Source organism: Anomaloglossus baeobatrachus, chromosome 2 (genome assembly GCF_048569485.1).
Source record: "Anomaloglossus baeobatrachus isolate aAnoBae1 chromosome 2, aAnoBae1.hap1, whole genome shotgun sequence".
NCBI lineage: Eukaryota > Metazoa > Chordata > Amphibia > Anura > Aromobatidae > Anomaloglossus > Anomaloglossus baeobatrachus.
Genome location: NC_134354.1, coordinates 674,802,830 through 674,829,377, shown reverse-complemented (window position 1 = coordinate 674,829,377; position 26,548 = coordinate 674,802,830). Strand labels below are relative to the sequence as shown.

General features: G+C 47.8%; 1 protein-coding gene across 1 annotated transcript in view; it reads left to right on the top strand.

Moving 5' to 3' along the window:
- Positions 1–10,795: 10,795 nt before the first annotated feature.
- LARP4 (La ribonucleoprotein 4) overlaps positions 10,796–26,548 on the top strand; it is a 120,304-nt gene continuing 104,551 nt past the window's right edge. The window contains exon 1 of the mRNA XM_075337142.1: positions 10,796–10,956. Within this exon, the coding sequence (XP_075193257.1) occupies positions 10,939–10,956 (18 nt within the window). The 5' untranslated portion in view covers positions 10,796–10,938. The remainder of the gene's footprint in view (positions 10,957–26,548) is intronic.

Below are 26,548 nucleotides of genomic sequence, written 5' to 3'. Positions count from 1 at the left end.
TGTTGACCGATGCACATTGACACCATCTGCAGCAAGATGAAGCTGCAGGTCTTTGGAGGTGGTCTGTGGATTGTCCTTGACTGTTCTCACCATTCTTCTTCTCTGCCTTTCTATTTTTCTTGGCCTGCCACTTCTGGGCTTAACAAGAACTGCACCTGTGTTCTTCCATTTCCTTACTATGTTCCTCACAGTGGAAACTGACAGTTTAAATCTCTGAGACAACTTTTTGTATCCTTCCCCTGAACACCTATGTTGAATAATCTTTGTTTTCAGATCATTTGAGAGTTGTTTGAGGAGCCCATGATGCCACTCTTCATAGATTCAAATAGGAGAACAACTTGCAAGTGGCCACCTTAAGTACCTTTTCTCATGATTGGATACACCTGCCTATGAAGTTCAAAGCTCAATGAGGTTACAAAACCAATTTAGTGCTTTAGTAAGTCAGTAAAAAGTAGTTAGGAGTGTTCAAAACAAGAAATTGATAAGGGTGCCCATATTTTTGCACCGGTCAAATTTTGTTTAAATGCGGATTGCACATTTTCTGTTAGTACAATAAACCTCATTTCAATCCAGAAATATTACTCAGTCCATCAGTTATTAGATATATGAAACTGAAATAGCTGCTGCAAAAACCCAAATTGTTATAAAGAAAAAAGGTTAACATTAACAGGGCTGCCCAAACTTTTTCATATGAATATATATATATATATATATATATATATATATACAGTTAGGTCCAGAAATATTTGGACAGTGACACAATTTTCGCGAGTTGGGCTCTGCATGCCATCACATTGGATTTGAAATGAAATCTCAACAACAGAATTCAAGTGCAGATTGTAACGTTTAATTTGAAGGTTTGAACAAAAATATCTGATAGAAATTGTAGGAATTGTACACATTTCTTTACAAACACTCCACATTTTAGGAGGTCAAAAGTAATTGGACAAATAAACCAAACCCAAACAAAATATTTTTATTTTCAATATTTTGTTGCGAATCCTTTGGAGGCAATCATTGCCTTAAGTCTGGAACCCATGGACATCACCAAACGCTGGGTTTCCTCCTTCTTAATGCTTTGCCAGGCCTTTACAGCCGCAGCCTTCTGGTCTTGCTTGTTTGTGGGTCTTTCCGTCTTAAGTCTGGATTTGAGCAAGTGAAATGCATGCTCAATTGGGTTAAGATCTGGTGATTGACTTGGCCATTGCAGAATGTTCCACTTTTTTGCACTCATCAACTCCTGGGTAGCTTTGGCTGTATGCTTGGGGTCATTGTCCATCTGTACTATGAAGCGCCGTCCGATCAACTTTGCGGCATTTGGCTGAATCTGGGCTGAAAGTATATCCTGGTACACTTCAGAATTCATCCGGCTACTCTTGTCTGCTGTTATGTCATCAATAAACACAAGTGACCCAGTGCCATTGAAAGCCATGCATGCCCATGCCATCACGTTGCCTCCAGCATGTTTTACAGAGGATGTGGTGTGCCTTGGATCATGTGCCGTTCCCTTTCTTCTCCAAACTTTTCTCTTCCCATCATTCTGGTACAGGTTGATCTTTGTCTCATCTGTCCATAGAATACTTTTCCAGAACTGAGCTGGCTTCATGAGGTGTTTTTCAGCAAATTTAACTCTGGCCTGTCTATTTTTGGAATTGATGAATGGTTTGCATCTAGATGTGAACCCTTTGTATTTACTTTCATGGAGTCTTCTCTTTACTGTTGACTTAGAGACAGATACACCTACTTCACTGAGAGTGGTCTGGACTTCAGTTGATGTTGTGAACGGGTTCTTCTTCACCAAAGAAAGTATGCGGCGATCATCCACCACTGTTGTCATCCGTGGACGCCCAGGCCTTTTTGAGTTCCCAAGCTCACCAGTCAATTCCTCTTTTCTCAGAATGTACCCGACTGTTGATTTTGCTACTCCAAGCATGTCTGCTATCTCTCTGATGGATTTTTTCTTTTTTTTCAGCCTCAGGATGTTCTGCTTCACCTCAATTGAGAGTTCCTTAGACCGCATGTTGTCTGGTCACAGCAACAGCTTCCAAATGCAAAACCACACACCTGTAATTAACCCCAGACCTTTTAACTACTTCATTGATTACAGGTTAACGAGGGAGACGCCTTCAGAGTTAATTGCAGCCCTTAGAGTCCCTTGTCCAATTACTTTTGGTCCCTTGAAAAAGAGGAGGCTATGCATTACAGAGCTATGATTCCTAAACCCTTTCTCCGATTTGGATGTGAAAACTCTCATATTGCAGCTGGGAGTGTGCACTTTCAGCCCATATTATATATACAATTGTATTTCTGAACATGTTTGTGTAAACAGCTAAAATAACAAAACTTGTGTCACTGTCCAAATATTTCTGGACCTAACTGTATATATATATATATATATATATATATTTATATATATATATATATATATATATATATACAACAGATTTTATTACATATTTACAATTTATTAGTTTTTTTGTGTTCTAAAGTTGTATTCCAATAAATATATTTTATGTTCTATCCAAATATCTTGATTATTGTATCATAAAAATGATTAAATGTCTGATGTTCACATTGTACTACAATACATTTTTCACTTAAATATAAGCAATATACTAAATGTTATTATTTAGTATGTTTTTGTTGAAAACGGTTTTTTGCCACTTACATAGTGTATTATAATTATATAGTGTTATATATAACACTATGTAATACACTATGTAAGTGGCAAAAAACAGTTTTGAACAAAAACATAGTAAATAACCTTTGTGCAGTCCATGAATTTGTTGTAAGAAATAGAATTGCCTCCATCAGATCCTCCTTCGCAGATGACCTCAAATCTGACCTAATAATTTTAAGGCTAGAGAACAAACTCTCTACAGTAACTTGGGTTGGAGGCAAAGCTGTAACCACATGGGCAACATCTCTAAAATTTCTGGGTATAAAGGAATTGCCTCATGCACAGTCAGTTTTGATGAACGGTTGAATTTTTCTATTTCTTTGAGAGCAAGTGAAAAATTTTACTGAAATCTGGTCAATCTGCTGATATAGGAGACGGAGTGAAATCTTTTTCCTTGCGGCAACGCTTTGCCTGCTCCATGTCATCCAAATACTTGTCAAAGTTAAACTCCTCATCTGATGAGGATGAAGATATGGCAGCAGTAGCACTGTCTGGACCCAAGTCCTCTTGCGCCTGGCAGTCCTGTAGCCGCTCATCCTAACTCAAAGCTTCTTTTCCTTTAGTAAGCTGTTGATCATCAAGCAGTATATGATGACTTGGGTCCACATAAACAGCTGCCAGAAGAATTTTAATTTCCAATAGCTGTGTCTCTCTCTGTTTCATTGAAGCAGAAATGCCATCTGTGATTAAACCTCCTCTTTGGGACAGGCAAAATAGCAAGTTCATCCACTCCCTTATGAAAATGCCAGAAGTTAAATCCTCAGCTTGTAATTCTTTAGTCACGGTAAGGGTATGTGCGCACGTTGCTTTTTACCTGCTTTTTTGCTGCTTTTTCTTCTGCGCTGTTTAATGCCAAAATGGATTTGTTCTTCTATTCAAGCAAAGTCTATGGGAATTTGGGTTTCTTGTTCACACTATTGTTGTTCAAAATGCTGCCTTTTTGTGGCAGAACTTTGGTCAAAAACTCAGCTTTGCAGTGCAAAACCCAAATGGCAAAAACAATTGACATGTTGCTTCTTTGAAAAGCTGAGTTTTTGACCAAAGTTCTGCCACAAAAAGGCAGCATTTTGAACAACATAGTGTGAACAAGAAACCCAAATTCCCATAGACTTTGCTTGAATAGAAGAACACATCCATTTTGGCATTAAACAGCGCAGAAGAAAAAGCAGCAAAAAAGCAGGTAAAAAGCAACGTGCGCACATACCCTATATGGGTGATTAAGCAATTCCTTGAATTCATCCACCTGTGTCATTGACCTTCATTTAATGTTACTTGAGGGTTCACCATATCTATAAGAAACGATTTTAGTTCAAGCAATCGCTCAATCATTAAATAAGTGCTGCCTCACCGAGTGGCTTGATCAACAATTGCCCCTTTCCAAGCACGTCTCTTCAAGATGGAATTAATTTTAGGGGTTCTGGCGGCAATAACCAACTTCCTCACTTTTCCAATTAGATTTCCAGCATGTCCGCCCAGTTTCACACATCCGGCTTTTCGCCAGTTTGGCAGATGCGGCGCACGCCAGTACAGTACAACTTCCGGGTCACATGCTCCAGTCACATGACAGCATGTGACCGGCGTTTGTCACGCTGCCACTGTACTGTATACACTGTACTGGAGTGCGCCGCATCCGCCAAACCGGCGAAAAGCCGGATGTGTGAAACCGGGGTCCCTCTTGCAGACTCTCTCTTATTGCCAGCTGCAGCGTGTGCACAACACAGCGCATGTGATGAATAGGAAAGTGTTTTGAAGCAGCTTCAATAAGATCATCTAATCCTAAAGTATCATTTTGCTGTTCTTCTGTTGTAATATCTGTTTGTTCCTCAGTTACATGAACAGCGCTGTGGCCTTCCATCTCTAACATACTAAATCCTAAATTTTCTTCTAGCTGTTGTTCATTTCTCTTATTCATCAGTTTAATTGTACTTATGTTTGAAGCATTGTCCTTTACAATGGCAAGAACCTGTTCTTTTTTGAGTTCGTAATCTTGCAGAACTTTTTCCACTAAGGCCTGGAGAAACTGGCTGATGTGATGAGCTTTAGTATCTTTTACTGCCAGTGTCTTGCTAACAATTTCTTTCTTGTTACAAACATATCGAACATTGATGGCAAAATAATTCAGTGAAATGCAGTGACTCCGGGCATCCCAGAAAAGGCAATGGGTTTCAAGGTAGGACATTCAGACACATCGTTTTGTGATGATCCTCACAAAGAATGAGCAAGTCAGTTTGTGTGGTGTTTTTCTAATCTGCTTTTGCTATTGAAAGCATTATTTATGAGCTCAAAAACATTTCAAGTGATGCAGTTTTTTAAAAAGCTGATCTGCTTTTGCAGCTGACAAACGTATCCTCAAAAAACGCAGCAAAAATGCTGTGTGTGAATGCAGCCTTAGACCAGGAATAGAACAGCCATTTATAGGACATTTCATAACTTTCCCAAATTCCTATGAAAAAATATTCAGCACATTCTGCATTAAACCACTGTACCCAATTTATTATATACTTTAGGAGTCGGAGTTGGTGCATTTTATACCGACTCTGACTCCAGCAAAATGAGCTCCGACTCCACAGCCCTGCCGATACGTCTACATGCGCTAGAGTACAATATGAACTTATCACTCTCACCCACAAAGCTCTCCAGGTTTGCACCATCCTACATCTCCTCCCTCATCTCTATCTACCTGTGCCCTCCGTTCCACTGATGACCTAAGACTGACATCCTTTATAATCCGAACCTCCTGCCTCAAAGACTTCTCGTGAGCTGTGCCAATTCTCTTGAAAGCACTACCAAAAACAATTTGATTAATTCACAATACCCAGTTTTAAGTGTGTCCTAAAAGGGCACTTCTTTAGACTGTCCTATCGCCTCACCTCACTCATCTAACTATGCCCTTAAAAATAAATCTTCCAAATCTGGTCCTTTTGATCATAGGTCTACTCCCTCCATGCATTTAAAGAGAATCTGTCACCAGGTTTTTGTTCCCTCATGTGAGAGCAGCATAATGTAGGGGCAGAGACTCTTATTCCAAAAATATGTCACTTACTCAGCTGTTTGCTGTAATTTTGATAAAAGCAATGTTTTCTCTGCTACAGATCTAGCAGTTATACAAAGCTCATGAATATGCTGGACTACCTGGCAGCACGCCAAGTAGTCCTCTATCTACTGCTGATTAACCAGTGATTTTACAAAAACTACACTAAGCAGCCGAGTGACATCGCTGGAATCGAGGTCTCTGCCCCTATATTATGCTGCTCTCAGATTAGGTGGCAAACACCTGGTGACAGATTCCCTTTAACAGCGTTCATAGATCTACTCTACAGCATGTAAAGCAAACTCCTCTATGGGAAACTTAGGCTATGTGCCCACGGGGAAAGTGTCCTGCGAATATATCCGCACGACATTCCGCTGGTGCTCCCAGGAAACAGCACCACAACTTTTGTCTGTTTCCATGCTGCGGAATGTCGTGCAGATATGCTGCGGCCATTCTGCATTGAGGATACAGTACCATGGCTTCGGCACTGCATCCTCAATGCAGAACAAGTGCTGCCATGATCGGGGAAGTTTATACTTGCCTCCATCATGCAGCACCTCGCTTTCCGGCGGCCGGGTCACTGTCAGGCAGCGTCTGGTTTCACTGTGCTGGAGGTGGGCGGGCCTGAACTAGCTCCGGCTGTCACATGACCGGAGCTCGTGCAGGCTCCGCCCACCTCTTCCTTCCTGTACCTGGCTGGATCCACCGCGCTGCTGCCGCTACACCGGACGGAGAAAGTGACTCGGGTCTCTATCAAGGCAGATAAGTATATGGGACCCTGCGGAGAAATCCGCTACAATAATTGACATGCTGCAGATTTTTCCGCTGCGGAAAAATCCGCAGCGTGGGCACAGCATATCCCAAATGCCATAGAAATGGCTGGGGAGTAGCTGTGCTGCAGATTTTCGGAAAATCCGCGGCTTTTCCGCGAGAAATCCGTGGCAAAATCCGCGCATTTTCCGCAGCGTGGGCACATAGCCTTATGGGCCTGTTTTGTGACGTGAAGGTTAGCTGTGACCATACCCTTCTGTGACCGGTGGATCCAGTGTTATCGATAGATGGCTGTTATCTATCATTATCATTCTGCCCGCGATAATAACATGTAATCTCTACAGGACAGGCAATCTCAGCATTTTATAAGGCTCGGAGTGAAAGCAGCTGTGGGGTCCCTTATTTTATTACATTGATGAAGGGGCCATACGATAGAACTTTTTACCATTTACCTTGTTTCGTTTTTTACCCATTTCCTCATAGATCGTAAGTTTGAGATCACGGCCCTCACTCCTTTTGGTATCTGTTGACTTGTGTTATTCTCTAATGTCTCCTATTGTCTTTATATGTCTCCTCTGATTTGTAAAACACTGCAGAATATGTTGACGCTGTAGAAATTTTTTTTATTATAAGACCAGTGGCCGTGGGTCTGTAGGTAACGGATTAGGCCAATTCAGGCCCTAAAGGCTCACCCACTTAACTTAAGTAGTCATGGAAGAAGACACCACTTGTTCCTTGATCATAGCTGAGTTTTGTTTTGCCTCGTAGATTCTCCTGTCTTCGGCTGCACAAGCTCCGGAAGTGATCTTGCCTCACCAAGCTGCATGGTCCGGGGACAGCTTCGCCCAATCATTGATGTCAACTCCTAGGGTTTTGGAGGACGCTTTAGGGCAGTCTTTATATTGTTTTTCTTTCCTTTCCCTGACACAGTTCTCTATGGAGCAGTCACATAGGCAATTGGCTGGGTGGCATTCTGACCAGATGTCCAGCCCACGTTGCTTGGGCTTTCAGCAGGAGCATGTAGATGCTGCAGAGCCCAGTTTGTGCCAGGATTGTCATGTTGGGGACATTGTCTTGCCAATGATGTAGAGCTGTCTGCAGAGACAGCACAGGTGATAGTGATAGAGCTATTTGGAATGCTGGCTGTACACCATCCAGGTCTTGCAGGCATAATATAGTGTGGAAGGACCACCATAGAGTAGACCTTCACTTTGGTGGTAGGGCCATGTGCACACGTTCAGAATTTGGTGAGTTTTTTACCTCAGGATTTGTAAGACAAAACCAGGAGTGAGTGAAATATCCAGAAGTGGTGCCCGTGTTTCTATTATACTTTTCCTCTGATTGTCCCTCTCCTGATTTTGGCTACAAATACTGAGGTAAAAAAAAGCTTACCAAATACTCAATGTGTGCACGTGGCCTGAGGCAGAGTCTCTACAGCTCCCACATGATCTTATGGCGCCTCCTGAAGGCGGTGCTGGCTTTAACAGTTTTGTTGCTGACCTCAGCATCTATGGTCACTACGCAGGTATGTGCTACCCAGGCAGGTGAAGTTGTCAACTGCTTTCTGATTATACTCCTTTTCAGTAACGTGTGTTTCCTGGTGTAGCATCCCTGGCGCAGGTTGGTACACAACGTCAGTCTTTCTCGTACTAATAATAAGACCGAAGAAGTCACGCGCTTGTGAAAACCTGTCCTTTTCGCTGTGTATGTGCTGGTGTACTGTGCACAGCCATAAGCAAACAAAAAGTGACGGATGACAGTCTCAGGCATACAAGAGTCAGGGTCTGGTTCAGGTGCAGAAATCGGTGTTCAGGTCCCTATACCTCGAATGGTTCTCAGCCACACCTGCATCTGAATAAAGTGTAAATCCAGCCCGATCGCCCAACACATTACTGCAGAAAATGAAAATCAAAACGGTCCGTGGAGCCTCTGTTAGGAGTCTCGACACGGAAACTAGCCAGATATCCCTCCGGGAAGAACCCAGCCAAGGAGTGGCTCTATTTAGGAGACCACCATAACCACCATATTAAGTGGCTCTTTTAGTCAATATCCAGCTCTTGCCAAGTTTAAAGATATGACAAGGGAAATACCAAGGCCAGGTACAATCCACAGACAGCTGTTTCGGGGTATTGCCCCTCATCAGTGTGGAGTAGGATTCTGGCCAGGTGGGAGCAATGCCTAGTAGACCAGCCAGGCAACGCACCTAGCAATTCACTGTCTTGAGCGCCTTTGCTGGCTGCCGGCAGTGTTTTCTCTGGCTGGTCTCCCCAAGATCAGTGATTGGTTATTACTGCAGAAAGTAAGACTTCTACTGTCGCTAATAGAACGAACCCAATGATGGCAATATAACATGGGGTTTTGGTGTTACATGGTTGTTAATTTTGGGGGACACCAGTTTTTGTACAATAAAACAATGTGACTTCTTAACATGTTCCATCATACGTAAGAAAGTGGGAGCAGTGGTCTGTGCAAATAACATGTAAACCACAATTGTTAAAAATGTAAAACAAAACGTGAAAGTGGATGAAGTGTCGTCCAGCGCTGGATAGAGGATCAGTCTGAACACTCACCAGGAATAATTTGATAAATTTGGGTATAAATGAGGCAAAGCATCAAGAAGAAAAATGGACAACAAATCTCGGCTCCAGAGGAAATCCCCCCGTCCATGGTGGCCGCTCTGAGCCCCACTGTGCGGTATTTGTGCGCCTGAGACAAGACCGGACATCCAGAAACCTGGCACAAATGGCGGCTGATGGAACGTCTGATGTCATGGACACTGCGTCCCATCATTATATGCCTGAAAAGAAAACCATTTGCCCATTTTGCCAATTCTGGCCCACTATAAGCTGGAAGATGTCTGGTCAGATACAGGATAGCCGGAGTATAACGCCCACCATCCACACACAGCATAGCCGGAGTATAATGCCCACCATCCACACACAGCATAGCCGGAGTATAATGCCCACCATCCACACACAGCATAGCCGGAGTATAATGCCCACCATCCACAGCATAGCCGGAGTATAATGCCCACCATCCACACACAGCATAGCCGGAGTATAATGCCCACCATCCACACACAGCATAGCCGGAGTATAATGCCCACCATCCACACACAGCATAGCCGGAGTATAATGCCCACCATCCACACACAGCATAGCCGGAGTATAATGCCCACCATCCACACAGTGTAGCTCGCGTATAAGACCCACCATCCACAGCATAGCCGGAGTGGAATACCCATCATCCACACAGTGTAGATGGCATATAACGTCCACCATCCACACACACAGCCTAGGCGGAGTATGATGCCCACCATCCACACACAGCATAGCCGGAGTATAACGGCCACCATCCACACACAGCATAGCCGGAGTATAATGCCCACCATCCACACACAGCATAGCCGGAGTATAATGCCCACCATCCACACACAGCATAGCCGGAGTATAACGGCCACCATCCACACACAGCATAGCCGGAGTATAACGGCCACCATCCACACACAGCATAGCCGGAGTATAACGGCCACCATCCACACACAGCATAGCCGGAGTATAACGGCCACCATCCACACACAGCATAGCCGGAGTATAACGGCCACCATCCACACACAGCATAGCCGGAGTATAACGCCCACCATCCACACACAGCATAGCCGGAGTATAACGCCCACCATCCACACACACAGCATAGCCGGAGTATAACGCCCACCATCCACACACACAGCATAGCCGGAGTATAACGCCCACCATCCACACACAGCATAGCCGGAGTATAACGGCCACCATCCACACACAGCATAGCCGGAGTATAACGCCCACCATCCACACACAGCATAGCCGGAGTATAACGCCCACCATCCACACACAGCATAGCCGGAGTATAACGCCCACCATCCACACACACAGCATAGCCGGAGTATAACGCCCACCATCCACACACAGCATAGCCGGAGTATAACGCCCACCATCCACACACAGCATAGCGGAGGATAATAACGTCCACCATCCACCCCTCCTCCTGCCACCACGTGTTTCCCAGCCCCTCCCCGCGTATCTCAGCCCCTCCCCGCAGCGCGCATCATGGTTCGTTAAGCCCCGCCCCTGTCCCTTTTCCGCCTGTTGCCCTGCGGTAAAATGGCGGCTGCCGGCATGACCTGCAAGGGACGCAGCTCTGCAGCACGTGTTATGATGGCGCCGGCTGCTGACCCCAGACTGCCGGAAGTAGTTGCTGTGTGAGCATGCGCAGTGCCGGCAAATGGTGGTGACGTCGGCGGAAGAGGCCGGGCTCCAGCGCCGCAGCTCGGGGAGGGTGTGGGGGCTTGGCCTGTGTGACAAGCAGTGCGGGCCCCGCCGCTGTCACTCACTCGTCCTTCCTTCCTCTCCGCACTAATCCGCGGCTCTGTCCTTTCCCCCTCCCCCCGTGTCCGGTCCCCGCTCCCTGCCGTGATAGGATGCTCTTGTTCGTGGAGGTGAGAACCGGAAAATGCGGGAAAGCGGGTGGGAGCGAGGGGCCGCCATGTGACTGAGGCCGGGCTGACACCGCAATCCTCGGAGGGCCGCACCTGAGCGGAGGGCTGGCGGCCATCACTGCGGGCTAATCCGGGGGAGGGGGCGCTGACCTCTGGGAGCCGCCGCGGGGACCGTCAAGGTGACACGGGGCCAGCACTGAGTCTGCCGGGCGGGGGGAGGGAGCCGCCATAGGGCCCGGCCTCCGCCATGTGCGCACACTACTGCCCCCATCATGTGAGGTGCGTAATGTGCTGCTGTCACTACTGCCCCCATCATCCCATCCTGTGCGTAATGTGCTGCTGTCACTACTACCCCATCATGTACAGTATGTAATGTGCTGCTGTCACTACTACCCCATCATGTACAGTATGTAATGTGCTGCTGTCACTACTGCCCCCATCATGTACAGTATGTAATGTGCTGCTGTCACTACTGCCCCCATCATGTACAGTATGTAATGTGCTGCTGTCACTACTACCCCCATCATGTACAGTATGTAATGTGCTGGTGTCACTACTGCCCCCATCCTGTGCGTAATGTGCTGCCACTACTACCCCATCATGTACAGTATGTAATGTGCTGGTGTCACTACTACCCCCATCATGTACAGTATGTAATGTGCTGGTGTCACTACTGCCCCCATCATGTACAGTATGTAATGTGCTGCTGTCACTACTGCCCCCATCATGTACAGTATGTAATGTGCTGCTGTCACTACTGCCCCCATCATGTACAGTATGTAATGTGCTGCTGTCACTACTGCCCCATCATGTACAGTATGTAATGTGCTGCTGTCACTACTGCCCCCATCATGTACAGTATGTAATGTGCTGCTGTCACTACTGCCCCCATCATGTACAGTATGTAATGTGCTGCTGTCACTACTTCCCCCATCATCCCATCCTGTGCGTAATGTGCTGCTGTCACTACTACCCCATCATGTACAGTATGTAATGTGCTGCTGTCACTACTGCCCCCATCATGTACAGTATGTAATGTGCTGCTGTCACTACTGCCCCCATCATCACATCCTGTGCGTAATGTGCTGCTGTCACTACTGCCCCCATCATGTACAGTATGTAATGTGCTGCTGTCACTACTGTCCCCATCATGTACAGTATGTAATGTGCTGCTGTCACTACTGCCCCCATCATGTACAGTATGTAATGTGCTGCTGTTACTACTACCCCCATCATGTACAGTATGTAATGTGCTGCTGTCACTACTGCCCTCATCATGTACAGTATGTAATGTGCTGCTGTCACTACTACCCCCATCATGTACAGTATGTAATGTGCTGCTGTCACTACTGCCCCCATCATGTACAGTATGTAATGTGCTGCTGTCACTACTGCCCCCATCATGTACAGTATGTAATGTGCTGCTGTCACTACTGCCCCCATCATGTACAGTATGTAATGTGCTGGTGTCACTACTGCCCTCATCATGTACAGTATGTAATGTGCTGGTGTCACTACTGCCCCCATCATGTACAGTATGTAATGTGCTGGTGTCACTACTGCCCCATCATGTACAGTATGTAATGTGCTGGTGTCACTACTGCCCCCATCATGTGCAGTATGTAATGTGCTGGGGTGTCACTACTGCCCCCATCATGTACAGTATGTAATGTGCTGGTGTCACTACTGCCCCCATCATGTACAGTATGTAATGTGCTGGTGTCACTACTGCCCCCATCATGTACAGTATGTAATGTGCTGGTGTCACTACTGCCCCCATCATGTACAGTATGTAATGTGCTGGTGTCACTACTGCCCCCATCATGTACAGTATGTAATGTGCTGCTGTCACTACTGCCCCCATCATGTACAGTATGTAATGTGCTGGTGTCACTACTGCCCCCATCATGTACAGTATGTAATGTGCTGGTGTCACTACTGCCCCCATCATGTACAGTATGTAATGTGCTGGTGTCACTACTGCCCCCATCATGTACAGTATGTAATGTGCTGCTGTCACTACTGCCCTCATCATGTACAGTATGTAATGTGCTGGTGTCACTACTGCCCCCATCATGTACAGTATGTAATGTGCTGGGGTGTCACTACTGCCCCCATCATGTACAGTATGTAACGTGCTGCTGTCACTACTGCCCCCATCATGTACAGTATGTAATGTGCTGGGGTGTCACTACTGCCCCCATCATGTACAGTATGTAATGTGCTGGGGTGTCACTACTACCCCCATCATGTACAGTATGTAATGTGCTGGGGTGTCACTACTGCCCCCATCATGTACAGTATGTAATGTGCTGGGGTGTCACTACTGCCCCCATCATGTACAGTATGTAATGTGCTGGGGTGTCACTACTGCCCCCATCATGTACAGTATGTAATGTGCTGGGGTGTCACTACTGCCCCCATCATGTACAGTATGTAATGTGCTGGTGTCACTACTGCCCTCATCATGTACAGTAGGTCATGTGCTGGTGTCACTACTGCCCCCATCATGTACAGTAGGTCATGTGCTGGTGTCACTACTGCCCCCATCATGTACAGTAGGTCATGTGCTGGTGTCACTACTGCCCCCATCATGTACAGTATGTCATGTGCTGGTGTCACTACTGCCCCCATCATGTACAGTATGTAATGTGCTGGTGTCACTACTGCCCCCATCATGTACAGTATGTAATGTGCTGGTGTCACTACTGCCCCCATCATGTACAGTATGTAATGTGCTGGTGTCACTACTGCCCCCATCATGTACAGTATGTAATGTGCTGGGGTGTCACTACTGCCCCCATCATGTACAGTATGTAATGTGCTGCTGTCACTACTGCCCCCATCATGTACAGTATGTAATGTGCTGGGGTGTCACTACTGCCCCCATCATGTACAGTATTCAAAGCAAGAAGGCCTGCGGAGACACCATCACATGTTTCTCAACGCTGGCAGGAAACTAGCCAGGTCTTTCACCGGGAAGGAACAACCACGGGAAGGGCAGTCTCCAGTCAAGGAGACCACCTATGCCAAACATGGTATCCATCCACAGACAGCCGTTTCGGGGTATTTGCCCCTCATCAGTGTGGAGTAGGAATCTGTGCTGGTGTCACTACTGCCCCCATCATGTACAGTAGGTCATGTGCTGGTGTCACTACTGCCCCCATCATGTACAGTAGGTCATGTGCTGGTGTCACTACTGCCCCCATCATGTACAGTAGGTCATGTCCTGGTGTCACTACTGCCCCATCATGTACAGTAGGTCATGTCCTGGTGTCACTACTGCCCCATCATGTACAGTAGGTCATGTCCTGGTGTCACTACTGCCCCCATCATGTACAGTATGTAATGTGCTGTCACTACTGCCCCCATCATCACATCCTGTATGTAATGTGTTGCTGTCACTACTGCCCCCATCATGTACAGTAGGTCATGTGCTGGTGTGACACTACTGCCCACATCATATCCTGTATGTAATGTCCTGGTGTCTCACTATTGCCCCCATCATGTGAGGTGTGTGCTGCTGTCACTACTGCCCCTATCATAATATCCTGTATGTAATGTGCTGGGGTGACACTACTGCCTCCATCATCATACACCAGTGACACTACTACCCCCATCATGTACAGTATGTAATGTACTGCTGTCACTACTGCCCCATCATCATATCCTGTATGTAATGTGCTGTTGTCACACTATTACCCCCATCATGTAGAGTATGTAATGTGCTGCTGTCACTACTGCCCCCATCATCCTATCCTGTATGTAATGTGCTGCTGTCACTACTACCCCCATCATTATGTAATATGTTGGGGGTCACACTATTACTCCCAACATGTACCAATGTCAAACTACTATTCCATCATATACCAGTGTCATGCTCCGGTGTCACTACTGCCCCCATCACATACTGTGTGTAATGTAGTGGTGTCACTGCTGCTCTCATGATATACTGTCATTACTCCACTACCCTCATAATTTACTGATGTAGCCCCTCTCATCATGTACATCAGTGTTCCTCACTACTCCTCCCATCATGTACATAGTGTGATGGCGGAGTATCAGCCATGCTCCTGGGTCACCAGTTCCTTTGGTTTGATGGATAAATGCAGTTTTTCTATCTGGTAAAGCGGTGTGTCTCCGTGTCCTCCCCGCCGGGGTCCTGGGCCGCTCTCCGGCCTGCACTGATCAGGAGTGCGGGGACCTGGCACTCGGCTTGTTCGGTGCCATTATACATTTAATCCTTTATTATATAATGAGCACGGTGAGGGTTCCCATCCCCCAGCCTGTGATAAGCCCCACATCGGTGAGTGCGGAGCCTTACAACACATCCTGCTGGCTTGGCCACACCAAGGACGTTGCTGTAGGCCGCTTATCTTCCATTTTGCTTGGCAAGCCTTCTGTACCTGACCTGCAGCACTTCTTGCTTTTACTTTGGATGCAGTTTTCTTTGCTCTGTACCTTCCTGCAAAAAAACAAAAATGTTAACTCTGTAGTGCCCATGCTGGTGTTTGGCTGCTCTGTTTTAGGTTTAAACAGCTTGCAGGGAAAGGTGGGTGACGACTGATAATGCTGCCATCACGGCCTTTCTACAAGTTAGAAAATCTCTAACTGGCCATCCTGTGTGAGTGTGTTTCAAGGTGGTGGCGCGTTTTATTACATAGGCCGGTTACTTGGTTAAGGAACAGTACGAGTATTATATGGACATGTCGTGGCGGTCATGTTTATTGTCACCCAGCTGTCCTACAGGCTGATTAGACTCTAGTACATTTTCTGAGAAGCTCGAGGACTGGACTTTATTTCTTGTTTTATTATCATGCAGGATCCATTACTCGTGAGCAGAATAGTTTACTCCCCTTTTCCCATTTTGAGCACGTGTATGGGGGACGGGAGGGGGAGCTGTACTGAAACAGTCAGGCAGACCCCTGAGTGATGTGTATGGGGGTCCAGAGGATAAGCTGTACTGAGATCGGCTGGCAGACCCCTGAGTGATGTGTATGGGGGTCCAGAGGATAAGCTGTACTGAGATCGGCTGGCAGACCCCTGAGTGTGTATGGGAGTCGAGAGGGGGAGCTGTAGTGAGGTCGGCTGGCAGACCCCTGAGTGACGTGTATGGGGGCCGGGAGGGGGAGCTGTACTGAAACAGTCAGGCAGACCCCTGAGTGATGTGTATGGGGGTCCAGAGGATAAGCTGTACTGAGATCGGCTGGCAGACCCCTGAGTGATGTGTATGGGGGTCCAGAGGATAAGCTGTACTGAGATCGGCTGGCAGACCCCTGAGTGTGTATGGGAGTCGAGAGGGGGAGCTGTAGTGAGGTCGGCTGGCAGGCCCCTGAGTGATGTGTATGGGGGCCGGGAGGGGGAGCTGTAGTGAGGTCGGCTGGCAGACCCCTGAGTGAGGTGTATGGGGGTCAGGAGGGGGAGCTGTAGTCAGGTGGGCCGGCAGACCCCTGAGTGAGGTGTATGGGGGTCAGGAGGGGGAGCTGTAGTCAGGTGGGCCGGCAGACCCCTGAGTGATGTGTATGGGGGCTGGGAGGGGGAGCTGTAGTGAGGTGGGCCGGCAGACCCCTGAGTGATGTGTATGGGGGCCGGGAGGGGGAGCTGTAGTGAGGTGGGCCGACAGACCCCTGAGTGATGTGTATGGGGGCCGGGAGGGGGAGCTGTAGTCAGGTGGGCCGGCAGACCCCTGAGTGATGTGTATGGGGGCTGGGAGGGGGAGCTGTAGTGAGGTGGGCCGGCAGACCCCTGAGTGATGTGTATGGGGGCCGGGAGGGGGAGCTGTAGTGAGGTGGGCTGGCAGACCCCTGAGTGATGTGTATGGGGGCTGGGAGGGGGAGCTGTAGTCAGGTGGGCCGGCAGACCCCTGAGTGATGTGTATGGGGGCTGGGAGGGGGAGCTGTAGTGAGGTGGGCCGGCAGACCCCTGAGTGAGGTGTATGGGGGCTGGGAGGGGGAGCTGTAGTGAGGTGGGCCGGCAGACCCCTGAGTGATGTGTATGGGGGCCGGGAGGGGGAGCTGTAGTGAGGTGGGCTGGCAGACCCCTGAGTGATGTGTATGGGGGCTGGGAGGGGGAGCTGTAGTGAGGTGGGCCGGCAGACCCCTGAGTGATGTGTATGGGGGCCGGGAGGGGGAGCTGTAGTGAGGTGGGCTGGCAGACCCCTGAGTGATGTGTATGGGGGCTGGGAGGGGGAGCTGTAGTGAGGTGGGCTGGCAGACCCCTGAGTGATGTGTATGGGGGCCGGGAGGGGGAGCTGTAGTGAGGTGGGCTGGCAGACCCCTGAGTGATGTGTATGGGGGCCGGGAGGGGGAGCTGTAGTGAGGTGGGCTGGCAGACCCCTGAGTGATGTGTATGGGGGCTGGGAGGGGGAGCTGTAGTGAGGTGGGCTGGCTGCTTGTGGCCATCGCATGGTAATCTTGTGTGCAGGTGATGTCATACTGAATTGTCCTATGCAGGAGCAGCGGATGTCGGAGCCTCTGCACATTATCTGTATTAGCATAACACACTCTTTGTAGGGATACAGGTTGATTTGTAATGCTCTCCTGTACTTGTTGAATACTTTTTGTAGCATCCTAGACTTGGCTGACGTCATTGGGGGATTCGGGAGCTGAGACCCCTACTGATTGCAGGAGGGAAGGTGCAGAGATGTTCAGCTGAGTTTTGTCTTTGAATATGGGCTTACTAAAACGTTTGCATCTACTGTATTGGGGGGGTGGGGTGCTTTTGCTCTCTTTCCACATTGGGGGGGGGGGGTGTGATGCTGGGGCTTTGCTAACATTACCTGCGTATCTGGGGTCCAGGAGCCACTGACACTTGCTATGTGGAAGAGTGACCTAGTACATCAGCATCAGTTCAGGTTAGCGCCATTTATTTGCCACACCTAACGGTTAATATGATCGATTATGTCCACATGTCCTTGAAGGTATACTGCTGCCTGCTGTATCACCAGCAGAGCCAGGTAACAGCTGCTCCCACCACAAGGAAGCTTGGTTTTTTTTCTTTGCTGCATGTGACCCCTGCTATGTGGCACTGTGTACCCTCGGGCACCTGGGTCTATTTTTGGTTAGCCAGAGACTTGTGATTCTTGGGCGCACGCTCATACCCAAATATCACGTTAACCTGTTCCTCACACTCATAACACTATGGGCTTATGATAAAACCTATTAATTTAAACATTTTCACAAATAAAATGCATTTATGCTGTAAAGGTAAAGCCATAGGCAGAGGGCTTATCCTGACACCAGCTTCTCCCATGGACAATATCCTGGGGGCTCCTGAGAAGCTGGATGTTGACACTAGGGCATTTGCATTTTTGCAGTTGGCGGTGCAGTCTCTGCAATCAGATGATACATTTGTAGCGTGTCCTATAGAGATATGTGAATGGAAAAGAAGGAATTTGCGTGTTTCACCAAACTGCAGGATTAAAATACAAAATTGTAACAGACTAAAGGGTACTTTACACGCTGCGACATCACTAGCAATGTAACATGCCAGATCGCACATACGATTTGTGGAGATCGCACATGTGACCGGCGCTAAAAAAAAAAAAAAAAAAATGACCTATGTGCGATCTCGGCAAATTGTTATCTGCGATCTGGCGTTTCATATTGCTAACGAGATTGCTTGCGATGTCGCAGCGTGTAAAGCACCCTTTAGGCTACTTTCACACATCCGGTTTGAGCACTGTGGCTCAATCCGGCTGTGAAACCTATGCAACGGATGCGGCGAAAACACCGCATCCTTTGCATAAGTTTGTACATGCGGCCGGTCCGTTTTTTTCTGGTTGCGGCACGCTACTGAGCATGTGCAGTGGAAGAAACAGCATGCGGCGGACGGATGCGTTTTTTTTTTCCGCATCCGGCGTCCATAGGCATGCATTGAAAATGCGCCGCAGCGGCCGGATACGACGCGATGCTTTTTTTTTTTGCTGGAGCAAAAAACGTTGCAGGCAACGTTCCATCCGGCCGCGGCACCGGCTAAATCTGCCGCATGAGGCAAAAACCAGACCGAACGCAAGCCCATGCGGCACAATACGGCACTAATGTAAGTCTATGCAAAAAAAAACGCAACCGGCGGCAAAAAAAACGGTTGCGGTTTTTCTGCAGAGTGCCGTATTGTGCCGCAGAGCAAAATCCGGATGTGTGAAAGTAGCCTTACTCTGAGTTGTCAGGTTTAGGGCTCTTTTCCCACTTGCAATTTTCATGTTCAATTTGCGATCCGATAAAAAAAATCGACTTGCACGCGCACCAGTGTTAATCTATGGGGCAGTGTCCTTTTGCTATTTTTTTTCTCGCAGCATGCTGTGTTTTGCACCGAGACTCAGCTCACGCACCCCCAACATCGCACTGCACTCGCATGTTATACGACTGCAGCACGGTGCACGCAGAGACAGCAGAGGAGATGGGGAGAAAGTGCTCCCTCCATCTTCACCGCCCCTGTGATACGATCGCAAGACCCTCGGCTGACGCTCGCTGCAGAGGGTCATTAGCATATCACTGCCAGTGCTCTCGCATCAGAAGCGGAACGCAAGTGGACATGAGCCCTTAGAGGGGTGAATTGGACTGCAGCACCTGGACTGACCTCTGTCTCCTGCAATTTCAAGTTGGGAGGCCTGAGGTCAATCCAGGTATTGCTCTCAATGTATAAAAATCAAATTAACGCGCCTGTCGGAGCCTGGCCCATATATATATATTCACACATATACAGTGCTGACAAAAATTTCATGAAATTCCCAAATGGCACAAGTTGCTTCGATACACTAGTCACAAAACATTAGTGATATTTGCCTTCTGTGTGAAATATCAGGATGATCCTAAAATGCCCTCTAACCTCTTCCGGTGAACTTAGTGGCCTGCTCTAAATTTTTGCCTGCACATGTCCAACTGTTCAGTGTTTCAGTACTTTTTGCACAACTTACTGTTCTCTAACATGGAGCTAATGGCAAAAGTCACAACAGGTGTTTGATCCTTGAATCGCCCAATAAATTCCAGGGTTCAATTAGAATTGGTATTTATCAGTCGTCCTCATGCTGTTCACATTTTAAAATCATGAGACCAAGACAACGCCTAATGATTGAACAGTACCTAACCATTGCGAGGCTTCAAGCAGGATGTTCTCAGATAGGAATGGCCACTGACCCTAGAGTGTCATCAGCAGGTTGCAACAGAGATACAGTGAGACTGGAAGAGTCACATAAAGGCACAGAAGTGGACGTCCGTTGGCTACATCCCACACTGACCGCTTCATTGTCTACAATGCCATTTGGAACCAGATGATGAATGCCACACAACTCAAGGCACATTTAAGGGACGTGAGAGGCACCCATGTGTCACGTCAAACCATTCAAAACAGTTAACAGTGTGATCTGCGTGCTAGACGACCTGACCGCGTCACCAGCACAGGCGTCATCTACACTGGAAGAGGGACCAGGGGGCCTCAGTGTTCACTGATGAAAGTCAATTAATGCTGAGCATTAATGATGGCTGCCAACAATTTTGGACACGTCAAGGAGAGCCCTGTTAATCAGCCACTGTTGACACCTGACGAGCCTGTAGTGGTGGTGGTTAGTGTGGGCAGGTGTCTAATAAATACAGAACTGCCCTACACTTTATGAATGATACATTGGCAATCACCTACTACTTGAATAACATTAATCCAGTCATTGTGCCTCTCCATGAACAACACCGGCCTAATGTCCTCTTCATGGATGACAAGGCTCGAGCTCATTGAATTCATATCATTGCGGAACGGCTGCTGGAGGCTGAGGTACCCCAATAGTGTCCTGCACTTTCTCCAGACCAGAATCCCATAGAAAACCTATGGGATCAGCTCAGTCGCCGTGTGGAGGCTCATAACTCTGTACCCTAGAACCTCAATGGCCTGAGGGGCCGACCTTCTTGAAAAGATGGATGCCATGCCTCAGCAGACAATAACGCCACTTGTTGACAGCATGAGACGTTATCAGCTGTAATTGATGCTCAAGGTCACGTGACAAGTTGAGACATTGACGTTTTGGGGTGATATACCCACCATTGTTGTTGGCTTTTGTTTCAATAACTTGAGGTGAGGAAATCCCCATTGCGTGCTTCTGCTTAAATGCCCTACTGGCATGATAAAATATCACTGTAGAGTGAACTCTTTACAGTTTTCCCAATTTTCACCCAAAAGCCAAATATCCCTAACTTTTTGTGAGTAGTGTATGTTGCATACAAGCCTTTAGGCTCGGTGGGGACAGTTGTTTCATCCTGCAACTTGGTAGCGATGACACTTTGCTCATAGGACTCTTCCAGGTGTGCCTCTCAAGGGGGTCATCTGTTTAGGGCAATCGTTGTGTGTCTGTAGGAGGGGCCCCCTGATTACGCCCTTATGAGCCTTTATTACAGTCTTGTGCACCCACATTGCACACTCTATATACTGACATATCTATAGGGCAGACCATTATTAGCAGTGCAGATTGCGGAGGTACCTGTACGTCTGCACAGCTGTGCCTTCTACCGAGCGGTCGTCAAGGTTAATGTGACACAACCCTGTTAAACAATGTGTACTGTGATCACTTGGACGGAGACCAAATGTTCTCCTTGCTAGCCATGTAACTGCAGGCAGCCAAAGAGGACACCCAGGGGAAGCAGGAGTGACAGCCATGTGATGCCGTGTGCTGCACATGCTGCCGGCCTCCTGACTGTACATTACCGCTCTATTCAAGGTCACTAATCTGGAGATACGGCCTTTTGCTAAAGTTTAGGCTTTTTCGGATCTGCTTTTACAGAATTGCTAATTCAATAACGATGCAAGTACAAATCGGTTGTGTAAATTCTGTGTTTTGTAGGAGACTTGTAAATCTAAAGCGGCTGTGATGGACTTGGTGCCCTGTGTAACTGGGAAGGTTAACCCTCGGTGTCCATAATGTGCAGGCCATTATTTGGTACCAGCTTTCCCTTAGGACAGCACCTTCACATGGTTTTTGCAACTTATTAAAAGTTTGTAAAGAAAAAAAAACAAGACATGAACTTGTAGTGGATTTTTTTTTTTCCTTTCTTTTAGATGAGTTTTTGGCAACTTTATTTTGTGCCTGGCATTTTTCAAGTCTTATAGAAGATGGAGGTCTCCTTCATGCAACTGTTTTCTTTCGGTGTGCACAGCAGACAGTCTACAGGTGATCGGTGTGCTATGAGCTACTGCGCACGAGCGATGAGTACCCTACCCAGCATGCTTTATTCTGGTCTGTATTACGGACTAGTTTACGGGCATGTTATGGCCGGCTGTCCCTGCACCCATTCTTCATGTGGATGAGTGTACGGAGCTTCAGGCGGTGCCAGACACTTCTGTATTGTATTTCTGTCCTTTTGGAGCATCTTTAGGTCTTTGGCCTCTTTAAAACCATCTATAGTGTGTCTAAGAACAGAACTACTAGGAAGGTTCTAATTTCCATGCTTTGGTTTTTGAAGCCTGTTTGGTAGTGCTGGTGACAATGTTAATCCTGCCAGGTTTTGTGTAACCATTTTATGTCCTTTTAATCTGGCCCCCTTTTTGTCAGGGAAACCTAATAAAGCATTCTGGATTATTCTTGGTTTGTCGGATTATCAGTTTACCTGCCTAGATGAGTGTTGCAGTGTCTGGCTCATGCAGTGACCATCTCTTTTACATGTGGTGCCAGCACATATAGATTTACAGCTGTACAGTGTGTGTGTTTGTGTGTGTGTATATAATATAATCTCCATCACAAGAAGTTTGAGATGATATAAAGCCCCCTGCCTAGGACAGGACAGTTTATACCTTAAAAAAAAAAAAAATCCCACTGATTCCACGGTAAAAACCTGCAGCTGAATGGTGGTATTTTGGGAGCATCTTATATTTTGACGATGCAGATATTTGTTAGGACGTGGCTCCTAAGCCTGCGCCCTCTGAGCAATGTTCGCGTTTGGCACGCCATGTGGACGCGTTTGGCACGCCATGTGGATGTCCTTCTGCATATGCATGTCTCTTAATAGAATTTGTTTGACCTAGGGTTAGCAGTGTGTCGCCCAGGGCTATGGGGTACTCTGTCCCGGGCCGTATATGTACGGGGATGCTGTGTCATGGTTGTATAATGGCCAATGCCCGGTTCTTTGACCCTGGGGACGCTTTTTGAAAGGGGTGTACAGTATATACAGGGGAGTGAAAGAGTTTATTGTGAGGCCACTTGCGGGTTGCGGTTCTGGTGATGGATCTGCCGCTGCACAGTCTATTACATCTGGGGCTTATGGTTGTGAGAGCAGAGATGGTAGGCCCTTCGCAAGTAGGGCTGGGCCCCAGGGAATGGATGGAGGGGTCCGTCGCAGAAAGAAGGGAGACCACACAGTGGGGATGCAGTGCAATTTCTGTTTATTCCTTGTCAGATGGAATTGTGGCCTCGAGGATGGCTGGTTCAGACCCCTGGTCCCTTTTGTCCCAGTGCCGGTGTGGTGACCTGGTAGTCTTTCCCCTGCACTTCTCTCGTGATGGTGGGACCCTGTAGCCTAGAGCATTTGTGGGTCCCTGACTGTCTTTTGCCAGTATCTCGTCCGTACGGCGGGCAGTGCGAACCCTATAGGGCCGGTGTTCTGTTCCGGTCCATGGCTCAATCTTTACTGCTGGTGCCCCCGGATTCTTGGGTCCCCTCGTTGTGCAGGTATTTGTCAGGTTGCGTGAAGCTGTCGCCTGACCTAGGACCCTGTACCCCGTCCGTACTCTGGTTCCAGAGGTACCTGGCTGTACAGTCCCTGGCAACCACTCTCCTTGCCACCTTGGTCACCGTTACACGACCCTGTCTAGACACGTCCGTCCCCGTCAACTGTCACTACCGGACTCCCTTTCTGACTCTGTGTGTCTTGTCCCCTCCCACTGGGCTGTCTGCTAGTGGACTGGACTGGCTCCGCCTCTAGGTGGCCATCCATTGAGTCCTGGGACTAGTCAGTCATCCCTAATGGGGAGTGGGACGCTAGGGATGTGGTGTTGGTGTTGGTACTGGCACTGGGTTTCCAGGTCCCTGCATCTGGTTCAGGATGCAGTACCTTGTAGTGCCTTGAGGGGTTCAGGGGTGCTACAGCAGCACTTCTCATCACTTTTTAGATGGGGAAACCCTTTTTGGAGCATCCACTGCACTTCCTTACTACAGCTGTGCACCTCCAGACCACAAGAGGTCACAAAGAAAAAATGATAAAAACCACTCCATAATCCTTTCCATTAGGTCAGGATAGAAACAATATATCCGTCTAAAGACAGACCCGTCTGCACTGTTCTACAAGTCACGAGGCGCCCGGTGGTGAGGTCACCATTTCCATGTACATACGACGTAACCAAACATTGGCCGTTCCTAAACATGGCAGCTCTCATTGTGTGAAATACCAGGCACACAAGGTACACGGCAAACACTTAGATTTCAATACAAGCGTAGGAGAGAGTGGATGTGGACAAACAGGTTCGGCTAAGTAAAGGGAGAACACAAACCTACCGGCAAACAAGATTTTCAACTCCTCTGCACCAGGGACTGTTCACACGGCATTTTTTCTGCACTGAAATCCACATGTATTCCTCCTGTCAATTCTCAACGCAGATTAGACCTGAAAACGCCATTGTGCAGCTTCACGTGGACCAGCACCACTGAAAGTCAAGCCACCGAGCGACACGTGAAACTGCAAATCCATGGCAGAAAGCTGCTGATCAGAACTACACATGAGCCCTGAGAAAAGGAAAGAATCCCTCCCATTGCTCTAGTGACAGATTAAAAATGTATAGGTCTTAGCCTATGGGACTCTCAATATTTGGGGTCTGTGCTTATGTAAATTATATTGAGAGCAGCAAGGACAGTTTTATTTCTTCAATGTATAAGGGAGAGGTGGGAGAGAAACTGCAAAGATCGCGGCTCCTCATTGTAGCTCAGGGCTTCTATCACAATAGAAAAGCAATGCAAAGTGTGAAGGGGTGAGTAGATTAAAGGGAACCTGTCAGCAGAAATTTCCCCTAAAACCTAACAGATTCCCCCTCTGCAGCTCCTGGGCTGCATTCTAGAAAGGTCCCTGTTATTATTGTGCCCCCTTTCTGACCAAAAAAAGAGTTTATAAAGAGGTACCTTTTTGGCTTCGGATTCTATAAATGTTACACGGGGGCGGGCTGCCTGATGGCCGTTATTCTGCCCCCTGGTCCTGTATGCCGCCCCCATCGCTGATTTCCATACTTTTGGACGCCGCCCACTGCTCCAGCCATCCCCGCGCATGCCCAGTGCCAGTCTCACAGGACTGAGCAGTGTGACCGCTGGTGACGTGTGCGCAGACAAGTGATTATGGGCGGGACTGTGACTGTTATCAGCAAGTACCCGCCCATAATCTCGTGAGCGCGCTAACCTCTCCAGCGGTCACACTGTGCTCAGTGTAGATGCTAGACTGTATGGGCTGCTTCCAGGGATGACGTCTCTTTGTCACGTGATAGGGGCGTGTTCAAAATACTATCACGTGACAAAGGGGCATTATCCCTGGAAGCAGCCCATACAGTCTAGCATCTACACTGAGCACAGTGTGACCGCTGGAGAGGTTAGCGCGCTCACGAGATTATGGGCGGGTACTTGCTGATAACAGTCACAGTCCCGCCCATAATCACTTGCCTGCGCACACGTCACCAGCAGTCAGTGCTCAGTCCCATGAGACTGGCACTGGGCATGTGCGGGGATGGCTGGAGCAGTGGGCGGCGTCCAAAAGTATGGAAATCAGCGATGGGGGCAGCATACAGGACCAGGGGGCAGAATAACGGCCATCAGGCAGCCCGCCCCCGTGTAACATTTATAGAATCCGAAGCCAAAAAGGTACCTCTTTATAAACTCTTTTTTTTGGTCAGAAAGGGGGCACAATAATAACAGGGACCTTTCTAGAATGCAGCCCAGGAGCTGCAGAGGGGGAATCTGTTAGGTTTTAGGGGAAATTTCTGCTGACAGGTTCCCTTTAAGGTTATGTGCACATGCTGCAGATTTAGTGCATGTAATCTGTCAATCTCCTGCAATCCAATTCTCTTGCGTGCAAGAATGGGATCACAAGTGCATAGGAGGAAAGATTAATTTCTCCATCTTCTCCATTGCCTGTCTCTGCATATATCACACTTTTACTTGGATGTCATAAGTGCAGTCTGTTTCATATGCACCCATAGACTTGTATGAGGGCGTGTGATTCGATATAAGCTGCCAATCACTGCATGCAGCAAACCATGCCAAATTGACATGAGAAAAATTCTGCTTAGCACTGCCCCGTAGTGTAACCTTGGGCGAGTGCCGTTGGATAAAACATTGGGTTGCACTCTTATGGAAAATCTTGGCCTATAAAAAGGGATTTGTAAAAACAAATTGTGACCCGGTCCTCCGGTGTGTAACCAGTGCAGGCAGGTTACATGGACTGGAAAGCTTGATGTTATTGTCCCTTGGTCACCTGAGGCCCACAATTGGCTGTAGTGCTCAGGTTTTTGGAACAGCTCGTAGAATAACATCCAATGATATGTGATCCAATCACCTCACCGCTGCAGCCAATCATAGGCCTCAGTGGTCTGAAAATCATGAGTTCTTGCCCTGATGCAGCGGCCTATGTTGGATCCACTGGGA